The sequence below is a fragment of the Centroberyx affinis genome, unplaced genomic scaffold (assembly GCF_046629955.1).
Source record: "Centroberyx affinis isolate AG114_WGS23_722 - 3 ecotype Tasmania unplaced genomic scaffold, CSIRO-AGI_Caff_v1 ptg003372l_1, whole genome shotgun sequence".
In the NCBI taxonomy this organism is placed as follows: Eukaryota; Metazoa; Chordata; class Actinopteri; order Beryciformes; family Berycidae; genus Centroberyx; species Centroberyx affinis.
In genome coordinates, this window is record NW_027281362.1 from 75209 (window position 1) to 87539 (window position 12331).

A 12331-nucleotide genomic window follows, 5' to 3' on the forward strand; every position below is an offset into this window, starting at 1 on the left:
ATTATAAGAAATTATAAGAAAAATAGAAATACGAAAGTAAGAAATATGTAAAATATGTGCATTATACTACAATATATAACAATGAGAATAAAAATAATAATAATAATATAGAAATAAGAGAAATAAGAATTCTGTACAATATGCATCATACTCCCAATATATACATACACCAGTGTAAATAATTAAATAATTAATAAGTATTGCACAGTTGAATTATTGCAGTTGAATTATTGCACAGAAAAATTGGTATTGCACAGTTAGATATAAGTTATAAGTTATGGGTTATAAAGAGGAAGTTGTGTTTTTTTTTTTAAATGGAAACACTTGTGATTGTCAGTTTCTTTTTATGTTTGAGATAGAGCTGTTTGTTTGGAATAAGAAAGAAAATGCTGAGGGTCTAAATTTAGTAATTTCAGTGGAGCAATGCAACAATATCGACACGTCAACACAAAACCAAGAGTTGGTCAATGTATAGAAATTGTGCGTATCACATCATGTCTGTCATACTGTCCCTGTTCACCATTGGATTCCACTGAACACACTGCTGTCACTGTAGGTAAGGACAAGTGATTAACCCTGTAAACACGGATCGGCCACCCGCGGCCTAATTTGCATCATGCTGTTTAGATGGCTCTAAAATCGAAACCATAATAGCTAGCATCATACCTATTTTTCCATCTGAAAGCTAAGGCTTCTGTCTTCACTGCAAGCCCAAACGCACATGTTTTTTTCACTGTTTAAACGAACTGCGTAAAGTTGTAAAGTTGTAAAGTTGTACGTCAAGTTACGAGGTAAAATCTATTGAGTTGCGGATAAGGTATATTCTAGAGGCTCAAAACATTCCTTTTCTCTGTGGCCTTCTGCTAAATCATCTGTATGTAGATGTAACAGGTGTTATCTTTATTTATTTATTTTATTTATGTTTTACCTATTTTATGCAAAATTATTCATAAATTGGCATCACGAACAGGATCCCAACAGGAGTCTAGAGGAACTCTGGTGAGTAGTTTATCCGCTCTGATGGGATCCTCAAACCTGTACTGAGAATTGAAGGATTTCTTAAAGTTTATAATTGTAATTGTTTAGCTGATCTGTGTGTTGTTCTACAGGAACATTTACACGTCCTATAGGGGCTGTGGGGCCTGCCTGTAGGGTAAGACCACTGGAAAGACTCTAGGCTCTTTCAAAGAATCCTTCAATGTCTCATCTAAACTGATTTCCTTTTGAGAGGAAAAATTGAGGGAGTCACTCTCAGATAAGTTCTACTGGCTGACCAGAGGTGTCACCAGTGTGTGAGTGACTGCTCAACATCTTTCTTTCTTTTCATTTTTAATGTCATTTTATGTATTTTTTTCTGTTTTATGTGAAGCACATTGTATTTGCCTTGTGTATGAAATGTGCTATATAAATAAAGTTTGCCTTGCCTTGCCTAGAGATCAAATATTGCATCCGTTTCCGTATATGTCATTGATGACGTCATCACGCTGTACTACGCCCGCGTCACGATTTGATGACGTCAATATGCTCGAGATTCCGGCACTTCCAAGCCGGATGTTTAGGGTGCGCATGTGCCGGATGTCTGACCGAGGAGCGAGCCTGACTGCTCCTGCCGCCGACCCTCCCGCCCCGGCCAGGAGGATCACCGATGTCTGGCCAACGGCTAATGTTTCCTCTCAGGGGCAGAGAGGAAACGGAGAGCGGGCGGCTGTCTTCCAAACACCGGTCGTCCTCGTCGCCAGGGTGGGAGGGGAGGGCAAAGTGCAAAAACGCCTTTACACTCATGTTCATGTTCCTTACATTTACAATTGCTTTGGATAAATATGTTTGGTGTGTTTATTTAGCAACATTTGGTAAAAAAAACATGTCCGATTTTTGTAATTTTTTAATATATGACACAATTTCAATAATTTTTCCAGTTATTATGGTTTATTGATTTACATAGCCTTTTAGCTTGGGTTGTGCAGAATTTAGGGATATGAAACATTTGAAGATACTCAAAAAAATGACACCACAGTAAACAAAAATACCAATATAGGTTCTGGCGGACCATTTCTATAGTATAGAGTATAAAGGGTTAAAGTAATTAAACCCCCGCCACCAACCACCAGCACAAGAAAATTGTCAACCTGTGGGAAACACTGGATTTGATTTGGTTGTTTATACAGAATACAGTATATGTAGTTGGCAACACAAAATAGGTATCTAATTGCAATTATGTTAATCAAATTTATAATTACAATTACAATATTAAGGGAATTAATCAGCAATTATCATTTTTGTGATAATCATGCAGCCCTATGTTCTGTGACACCTCTGTTAATCCAGTTTGCCCATCTCATGTACTGACAATGCTATTGACAGCATGCCTGTAATAGTGAAGGACTTTCTCTTTGAAGTAATCTGACTATTCATGAAGAAAATAATGCTCCTCATCTTACCCTGTGTCCTTTTACATCATCTGAAGTTTTAACACATTTTAATTATACATTTGAAGTTCAAAAACACACTTATTGCTATGGACTCAAAGAAATCAACTGGGGAGAATAGCTATATATATATACACTATATATTTATATACATATATATATATACACATATACACAGTACTGTGCAAAAGTCTTAGGCATATGTCAAAGAAATCCATAAAGCGAAGATGCTTTCAAAACTAATGAAATGAAAAGTTTCTGAATATCAAAAATTTACAATAAACAGCAGTCTACTGACACACTAATGCAGAAAACAAATAAACATCTAAGACTTCTAAGAAATTTATATAAAAATCTAGGTTGTCTAAGACTTTTGCACAGTACTATATATAAGCAATATTTCTCAAATGGAAGTAGCAGGATTTGATTGGATTGTTTACCCACCCTTTTCCAAATTAAACATATACCCTTTATCCAGGTTATCCGAGGGACTTCCTGTACAGGTACACACACCCACTGAGATATTCCGCAGTCAGCATATCTTTCGCACCTCTCTTAATATCCATCAGGAATTTGTCCGTCTCCTTGCTCTCCACTCGAGTCCAGAGTCCCTCCTCCTCCATCAGCTGAAACTCTCTCTCCAGATCAGCCTTGAACTGGTATGTGGACTCCTCCGCCCTGTAGTCGCCTCTTGTCATGCAAACAAAGCCTCCTGGAGAGAGCAGACGGGGTTGTGTTCATGTCTTACTGGAAGAACAGGATGACATCTCATTGCTACAACTTGAAACCGTTCACATCTTTAATTTCACCAAGATGCTGATCAGAAGGTCAGTTGCTGCGGCGCTCCTTCTTGGTAACATGAAATATTTTGCAATCCATCAACATTATTATCATCTTCTGAAAGAGCGATTGTTACCTTGGACTGCTGACATTGGTGAATTTCCTGCCATGTGACACCAAGTGGGAGATATCACAGCCTACAAAACATTTCCACATGTCCTACTTGTAATCACCACTAGGAGGCTGATGTGAACAGCTTTTCCCAGTCAGCAGCTTATATTCAGTGGAGGATCCGAGGGTGGATTTTTTCTATAATAGCATTTATGGGTGTAGTAAGTGCTATACAGAGGGCATAGAGAGCGCCACACCTTGCCATTACCCAATTACTAACCACTAACTGAAGTAGAAGTAGACGAGGCAGGTTGAGGGAAAGTGGATTCACCAACTCCTGGAATGTATTGAACATCACAGACTGTTGAAATCTAACAGCGGAAGATGATCTGAGGGTGGAATTCTCCTTTAATAGCATTCATGGGTGTAGTAAAGTATAGAGAGTGCCACACCTTGCCATACACAATTAACTCCCAGGAGTCTGTGTAGCATCTCATAGCATTTATAGGTGTCATTCAAGTTGACATCAAATATGAACCCTAGTCACGTCTAAAACACACAAACATTATTTAATGCTATGTAGAAGTACTATATCATATCTTACCTGTCCCGTCTACTGACATTAGAATATTACTAGTCTTAGTTACCTGGTTTGGTGGCTTGGCAAAGCTCCCTGACAACGCTGATCGGTACGAAGCCAACAGCCAAGGCGCCGACCATTATCACCACATCAAACATGTCTGAACCAGGACAGGAGGAGAAGGAGTAGAAGAAGAGAGTCAAGTCTAAAGATACTGAATATCAGCACATAGTATCAGCTATCAGCAGCTCCAAACCAAACATATTGGTATCTGTATGGGTATAGGCAATGATGTAGAAGGAGGGTAAACTATGACCTCCAGTCGGTGATCATCGAAAGGTAAACAAGTCCAATATAAGCAAAAATAAATTTCATTTTTTTAGAAAAGGATTAAAGACTCTATAGACAACTTTTTTACTTTAACTTATCATTATGAAGTAAATGATGATTGCACAGTGTAACGGCTATAGAATAATGACACCATCGGCGTTTAGATTGGTTCCTATAAGCCTCGCTTTCACTATGCAGCTCTGTCTGCCACCGGGTACGATCTCCCGGGAGAATGAAGGCTTGACTTGCGGCACAAAGGAAGTGCGTCATCCATTGCGCAACCAACAGAGGTCCGGTAGCTATCCCCAGTAAAAAAAAAAAAAAAAAAAAAAAAGGTAGCTATCCCCAGTAGCGGAAATGGCGGACGGTGGAACAACCGCAGTGACAGTGGAAACACTTCCCTCTATCATAGCACTGAGATCGGGGTTTCTAGTTCAAATTGGGATTGTTTCTTGCTTTGGACAGTAGTAGTTTGGACAGTAGCAGGCTGCTGGTGGTAGCGTTAGCCATGTTGCTAACGTTTCTGGCTGCTAGCGGTAGCGTTAGCCATGTTGCTAACGTTTCTGGCTGCTAGCGGTAGCGTTAGCCATGTTGCTAACGCTACCGCTAGCAGCCAGAAAACGAACCAGGAGCTACAAGGAAGCCAGGACCAGCCAGAAACATACATCTATGTTTGTTTATAGAACAAAAGAAACAAACATCTAACTATGTTTGTTTCTGGCTGCTAGCGTTAGCTATCGTAGCTAGCGTTAGCAACGTTAGCCATGTTGCCTTCGCTAGCTAACGCTAATGCTAGCAGCCAGAAACAAACAAATTATCCATTGTCCGTTTGATAATCTAAACAAAGAACACGTTTTCTTGCAGTGGCCTTTCTAAAATGAGCAGTGGTGAAAGTTACTATATTGTGTTTTGATCAAAGAGTTGATAAGCAGACAGATGGTTTGTTCTGTTGCACAGAGCTAGACTCTAACAGAAAGAGATCTGGTTGTCTTTGCAACAGCAGCGCAAACAACAACAACAAAACCACTTGGAAACACTAGAGGGGGACAATGGGGGGAAAGTTGAAAAGTTGTCTGTATCCACTTTAAGGTTTTGTTCCTTAAATGATAACAATAATAATAATAATCTTTATTTATATAGACGTATCAAATGCTGCACTAAGGTCAAGAAGAACTAGCACTGGGCACTCGCCTGCATTGGCATTCATTAAGATATCATTTGTAACCTTGATAAGAGCGGTTTCAGTACTGTGCCGTTGGCGGAAACCAGACTGGAATTTTTCAGATATGTTATTTTTTTCCAAAACTTCCAGGAGTTGCCCTGAAATAACCTTCTCCAGGACTTTAGAAATAAAAGGTGAGAGCAGAGGGCTCGATACCTGTTTTTTTTTTTTTAGAACAAGTTGAACACAGGCAGTCTTAAAGTATCCAGGGACGCAACCGGAGGACAGAGAGCAGTTCACAATAGAAAGTAAGCTGGCTCCTACTGATTCTAAAACTTCTAAAAGGAATTTAGTTGGTATAGTATCCAAGGGGCTGGGGGACTCATGCGTGTAATAGTGTCCTTCAGTTCTTTAAGAGAGATCAGCCTAAACTGGCTCAAAGTGTCTCTATAGGGACAAAAAACATCAGTAGCATAACTAGGGCGGGACGACAGCAACATGACAGACTCAGCTGCCATTTGGAGCACTGCTTGACTTCAGCATGCTTCCTCAGCCTCAGGAAAGTGGAAGCTATGATGGAAGTGAGTATTTCATTTCATTTCATTTCAAACCTTTATTTAAACTCGAATAACCATTGAGGTTGCCCTCATTTACAATGATGTCGAGTTACAAACAAGTTAAAAGTTTAAAATAAATAGGACAAGACATAGATGAGAATAAAGAAAATCGATTAAAACAGTTGAGGCAGGGAGGTTTGTGATCATGGTTTTAAATTGTCCATAGGTTAGTAGAGTATTGATTTTTAGTGTGTGTTGAAGATCATTCTAAGAATTTGGAGCACTAAAATAAAAGGCTGATTGTCCAAATTTAGACCGTGCTTGGGGGACCTTAAGCATAAGCAAGTCATTTGAGCGAGTTTGATAGGGTCCAAGGTTCCAGTCCAGCATCATTGAAATGTAAGGTGGTAGCTTTCCAACGAGGGCTTTATATATAAACAAATACCAATGTTTATTACGCCTCTCTGCCAGAGAAGACCAACCCACCTTATCATACAGGATACAATGGTGAGTACCATATCATCACCAGTAATAAATCTGAGGGCAGAATGATAAACCGTGTCTAGGGGTTTAAGAGTGGAAATAGCAGCATTTCTGTAAATTACATCCCCATAATCCAACACTGATAGGAAAACTGCCTCAACAATCCTCTTTCTGCTAATCATAGGGAAGCTGGTTCTGTTTCTGTAACAGAGTATGACTTCTAACAAAGATTTGCTTGAGTCGAACAGTTTTTAGATTTAACACCAAATGTAACATCGACGACAAACACAGAGTTTATGTTAAATCGGGACAGTCCGGATTTGACAACGCCCTTTTAATAATTAGACTTAGGGTTGAGCTTTGATTGCTTTAAAATTTTAAATTGATGCCAGTGTGAATCCTTTTTGTCTATCAGAAGCGCGATTTGTGACATTAGGTAGAGGGGTGATGATGGGTGAACCTTTGTTCCTCATGTGGGATCATCATTACCAACACATGCTTCGCAGCCACGGCACATAACTTTATTTTCAATTTCTAGTCATCGCTGTATAGGCAATAATGGCAGTGAACTACACCCTCTTGTGTAATATTTCCTAATTATAAACTGCTAGGTCTACATATGCATTGATTATGTCCTGCCAGGCCTGTATATTGTGAACCATAATCCGGAGTGGGTTATTCTTATTCCCGCATCACCGTGCAATTTTGTGACAACTTGAAACCTGGTTTCTCGCTATCGATCGTGCTTGTAGCCTACTGTAGGCCGAGAGAAATCATGTGAAAGTATGCACTGCAGATTAAAACACCAAATAAAATGTCACCGAAATTCCTTCTTTGACATTATCATTTCCTCTATTCTATCATTTTAGAATATGGACGTGTTAAACCAGGTGCACGTGTTGCCACATAAATATTTTTTTCCTATGTGACCCTCTGTAGTTTTTGGTTTTTACAGACACACATTTCCATTAAAAAAAGGGGGAGGTCAACCCAGGCTGGACCAACATCCATGTAGAAAATGTGGCCTTCATCACTGATATGATGAAATAATGTTATTACAAGCACGTAATGGAGCCTTACCCACTGAGCAAAAGACATGATTTCAACGTCTCCTCTATGCTTTAGCTCTCATATAGCCCAGGATCATTTCGGCTATGTATAGACCTATTTTAGACCAAGCAGTAAATACATCATTACAATGAATAAACATCTGTAAATACGAAAAATATGCACCAGAGAAGTCCTGTAGACTAGCCTACAAGATAATTATCTGAGCACAAGAAGTAATTTCAACATTGCGTCTATGCGTAGCTCTCATATAGTCCAGGATAATGTTGTCTATGTATAGACATCTAATAAACTTTCACTTTTCAACCCCATTTAAACTTAATTTAGCCTAGACGGCTATGGGCCATTTAGACGTGTTTTAAACGTCTAATCAACGTAAAATTGCTCAGTGGGTAAAATACTTCTTCTTATTTTTTAAGCACTACTACACTTTGGTAGTTGCATTAAACATAAATCCATACTACTGAGTGAGCTTTGTGTAAAACTACTTTGGCCAAATGGAGTTTGATAATTATAGAAAGGATTTATGTGACATCTTGTGTGTTTTTTAAGGTAACATCAACATGCTGCAGTGCAGAGAGGCTTCAGCAGGCACCAGGCTGGAAGCTTTGGCCATGGGAACAAAGACTGTGAACAAAGTGGATGAAATAAATTAAGCCTCAAAACCTGAACTCTGGTGTTGTCATTTTGTCTTGTAACTTTGCTTGCTAAAAACCCAACAACATCTGTACTGGCTTGTGTATATGCACAGGCTCCTGTTTGTTTATCAGTTGATATTGGTTAATACTGGGGAGACAGGATGGGTGGGTGTAGAAACTTTGTTTTGTTTTCAATTGGCTATATCGTGGTTTCTTTCAGTCTGTGGATTACATCAATGAATACTACAAAACTACTACAAAAAAAATAATAATAATAATACTATGTGTTATTGTTGTTAGTGTGTGTTAGTGTTAGTGTTGTCTTATCATGAAATGCTCCCAAAATTTGGGGGGACGATAAAAAACCACACAGAGAACTGAGTCTGTACAACAGACCTTGAACATCAGCACCTCAAAACTACAAAACTCCTTGATTGGTAATGTGCTACATCTAAATGACTTCTGAAAGACAACAGCAAGAGCACCACCACGGCCGCTGGTCCTTGGAGAGCTGATAAAATCAAAGTCTCATCATTGCCTGTAATGTGATATGATCAGAAAGCTGAATGTCAGAGTTGATATGACTCTACTGTACCAGCCTGTGCAGGCAGCGGTTGGGTTCCCAGTAAGGCCGGTCTGAGGTCCTGGTAGAGGCCGGTCTCAGCAGCCTGCTCCAGCATGCCTTTACTGCCGTCCACTCCCACAAAGTGTCTGAAGCCGAGTTCGCTCATCTACACACAGAGAAACAACACACATCACATTAACACACACTTTTTAGGCTTGCTTTTACTATACCTGACTAATGACCGAAAAATATTTTCATTCTTGTTTTAATTATACAGTGCCCTTAGGTATTTTATCCTTTTTATTTTCTTTATTGTTCTTATTTATTGCTCCCATTTCCATTTATCCTTTACTAAGTGCTCTAGAAAGAGAGACTATTATTCAATAATATCAGTAGGAAACATGAACTACCACACATCAATGCAATTTAGGGATCAATAGAATTAAATAGCCAAAGTTACACAGCCAAACTTTTCAATCTGATTTCAATCCGACCTTGTAACTTCTTACAAGTCAGCATGCAGCCTGAGGTGCTCAGGCAAGGCTCTCCTGGCTGTTCCAAAATCCCAGCTAAGTACTAAAGGTGACCACGCTTTTCCTGTCAGGTCAGCTAGGCTGTGGAATGCCCATGTTTTACATTATGCCTCAAAACCTGCTTTTCTGGACACACACTGCTCACAGCTAAAAACAGAGAAGATAAGGAAAAAAATAGTTTCTTAAAACACCTTAACCCAAGAGAACAGAATAAACCCTGGAATATTATCAGGCCAGAGACTGTAGTCATAGTCACAGAGAATTAAGCCTAGGCCTGGGTGCTGACCTCTGACCCTTATCCTCCTTACTATTGGTTGCTCAGTTGGCGACCGAGGAACTGAAGCTTATTCTACTGTAGAACTCATTGGAAGTCTCTTGATGAGAGAATTAGCTAAATGCCTAAAATGTAGAATTTAACAAGCAGATAGTAAACATGTTGTCCCACCAGTGATGTAGCTCCACCCTTGGGTCAGTCAGTGATTGCTGAGTGAACTTGAAATATGAGTGAAATTGTATAAGCATTTTGGTATGGGACAGTGAAAGGACAGATTGACCATATATTTCTGTTGCCTACTCTCCTCAGAATTAGGCTTACAAGTTATATCTTGAAATGTAGTAACTGTAATTGTCCTGTTTTTACTCAATACAGGACAAAATATAAGCACTACAATACGCAATAAATACAATCCGTACATTACACAATGCACACTACAATACAATTTATAATACAATATACAATATAACATACAACACCAGGAGCTTGAGTGTTATGAATAATATAAATGCTAAATGATAAGTGATATATGGTATTGCACAGTAGGTCAGTGGTAATATGATATCAGTAGTGAACACTGAGGCACAGTGGTAGTGCAGTGATGATGCAATAACAGAACAACAGTCCAACAACTGGACAATAACTACAGTGTCTTGTGGTTAGAGGTTTGACTCTCACTTCAACACATCAACCCAGTCTGATGTCTCCAAGTGTGTAGCGTGTGTAGACTGTTATGTTACCTATGATAACTTTAACTGTGTTGCTTTACCACTGAGTCCCCATTCATTGTCAATGCCGCCCCCTAGTGACACAAAGTCAACGTTACAGTGTGACTAACTAACTAATGAACTAACAAATGAACTAACGGATGGAGACCGATCCATGGTCCCCCCTTTGGTGGGGGACAAAAATGTGTTAGTACTGGAGTCACTTGCATTCAGGCTCAGCACTGGATTCAGAACTGGAAAAGAAAGAGTCTTGGCTGCAGGCTTACCAGTTTAGCAACCAGTCCTGTCCCACAGGCAACATCCAAAACCAGAGCTGCCTCACGACTTCCAGGGAAATTGGACAACAGGCAATTTACTGCCAGAGTCGGTCCGTTGTAGCCAAGGAGAGAGACATCCTGTTAAAGTGAAATGTGTCAACCTCAATTCAAACCTGACAATTTTAGCAATACTCATTCTGACCCTCACACCCTCAGAGATTTTAGAGTCTACATGCATCTCTCATTTCCTAGCCTGGCTGGAGATTTGCGAAGCGAATGCAAATCCGAATGGCTGAAGTCCTGATCAGACCTCAACAAGCACGAGGTTCTGTACACTGACCTTGTCATATCCCCTTGCCCAGTCTTCATAGAATTTTGCCCGTTCCTTTGGATCGGTGGTGTTGTAAGATTGAAAGAACGTCTCCATTTTCTCAAAAGTTCTGCTGTCCGACATGATGAGGCGGGAGGGACTTCCAAACTGCCAAAGGAGAGAAACACAACTTAGACCTACACCCCCAAACTGCAGTTATTAAACCGCTTTTGGAAAAAAAAAAAAAGGTAACACTTTATAATAACCATCATTAATAAATGGTAAATTGATAGTTAATTAAACTTTAGTTAATAGTTATTTTACTGTTAACAAACAATGAAATGATCATTAATAATGTTTACTAATTATTAGTAATGCTATAATTTATGTTATTTTATCATTAGTTTGTGTAATATAAAATCATTTGTTTATAAATGATATATTGTATCATAGCTGATAAGAGACGGTAAAAAGGGTAAAAAGCTATGATACAATCTATAATTTATAAACAAATTATTTTATATTACACAAACGAAAGATAAAATAACATAAATTATAGCATTACTAATAATTAGTAAACATTATTAATGATCATTTCATTGTTTGTTAACAGTAAAATAACTATTAACTAAAGTTTAATTAACTATCAATTTACCATTTATTAATGATGGTTATTATAAAGTGTTACCAAAAAAAACATTTAGATGCATCAGTTATCAGTAATTATAGACACATATCCAACATTCTTTTTCTCAGAAAAATCCTGGAAAAAATCGTGTATAACCAACTGAATTGTTATTTAATTTCAAACTATCTTCCCAGTCTGGATTTAGAGCTCACCACAGCACAGAGACAGGTCTTGTTAAAGTTGTAAACAATCTCCATATGCGCACGGACTCAAATGAGGTCTCTATCCTCGTCCTTCTCGATCTTAGCTCTTATTTTGACGCTGTTGAACACTTCATACTGCTGAATAGACTAGACAAATGGGTTGGACTTTCTGGCCCAGTCCTTAGCTGGTTCAGGACCTACCTGGAACTTTTACATTGAAAACTTTAGCTCTCAAAAAGTTAATATCTCATGTGGAGTTCCTCAGGGTTCACACCTAGGCCCCCTTTTTTTCAATCTGTACATGCTTTCACTTGGATACGTCATAAAGAAAAACAATGTACATTACCATAAGTATGCAGATGACACACAACTCTACATTTCCCTTTGCCTTGATGACCGGGATCCAATACATTCATTGATTAAATGCATTGTAGATATAAATGATTGGATGTGCCATAATTTTCTGCAGCTTAACAAAGACAAAACTGAAGTAATTCATTTTGGTGCCAAAGCTAAGAGACAAAAAAACAAGACCCATCTGTCTCTCAAGAGCACAGGTCAAGCTAGGAATCATAGAGTCATTATGGATGCTGACCTCAGCTTTCACAATAATTTCACAAGATCAGCTTTTAACCACCTTACAAATGTCACACAAATAAGAGGTTTTCCATCCAAACCAGATTTTAAAAAGCTGGTAC

At 38.7% G+C, this 12331-nt stretch overlaps 1 protein-coding gene across 1 annotated transcript; it reads right to left on the minus strand.

Annotated features, from left to right (window-relative positions):
• Positions 1-2905: 2905 nt before the first annotated feature.
• LOC139660722 (methyltransferase-like protein 27) lies at positions 2906-10946 on the minus strand. Its single transcript, XM_071538928.1, has 5 exons — positions 10833-10946; positions 10502-10630; positions 8731-8866; positions 3965-4057; positions 2906-3138 (listed from the first exon to the last, which is right to left on the minus strand). Exons 1-5 carry the CDS (start codon positions 10944-10946, stop codon positions 2906-2908), a joined length of 705 nt encoding a protein of 234 aa, XP_071395029.1.
• Between the last annotated feature and the right edge of the window lie 1385 nt (positions 10947-12331).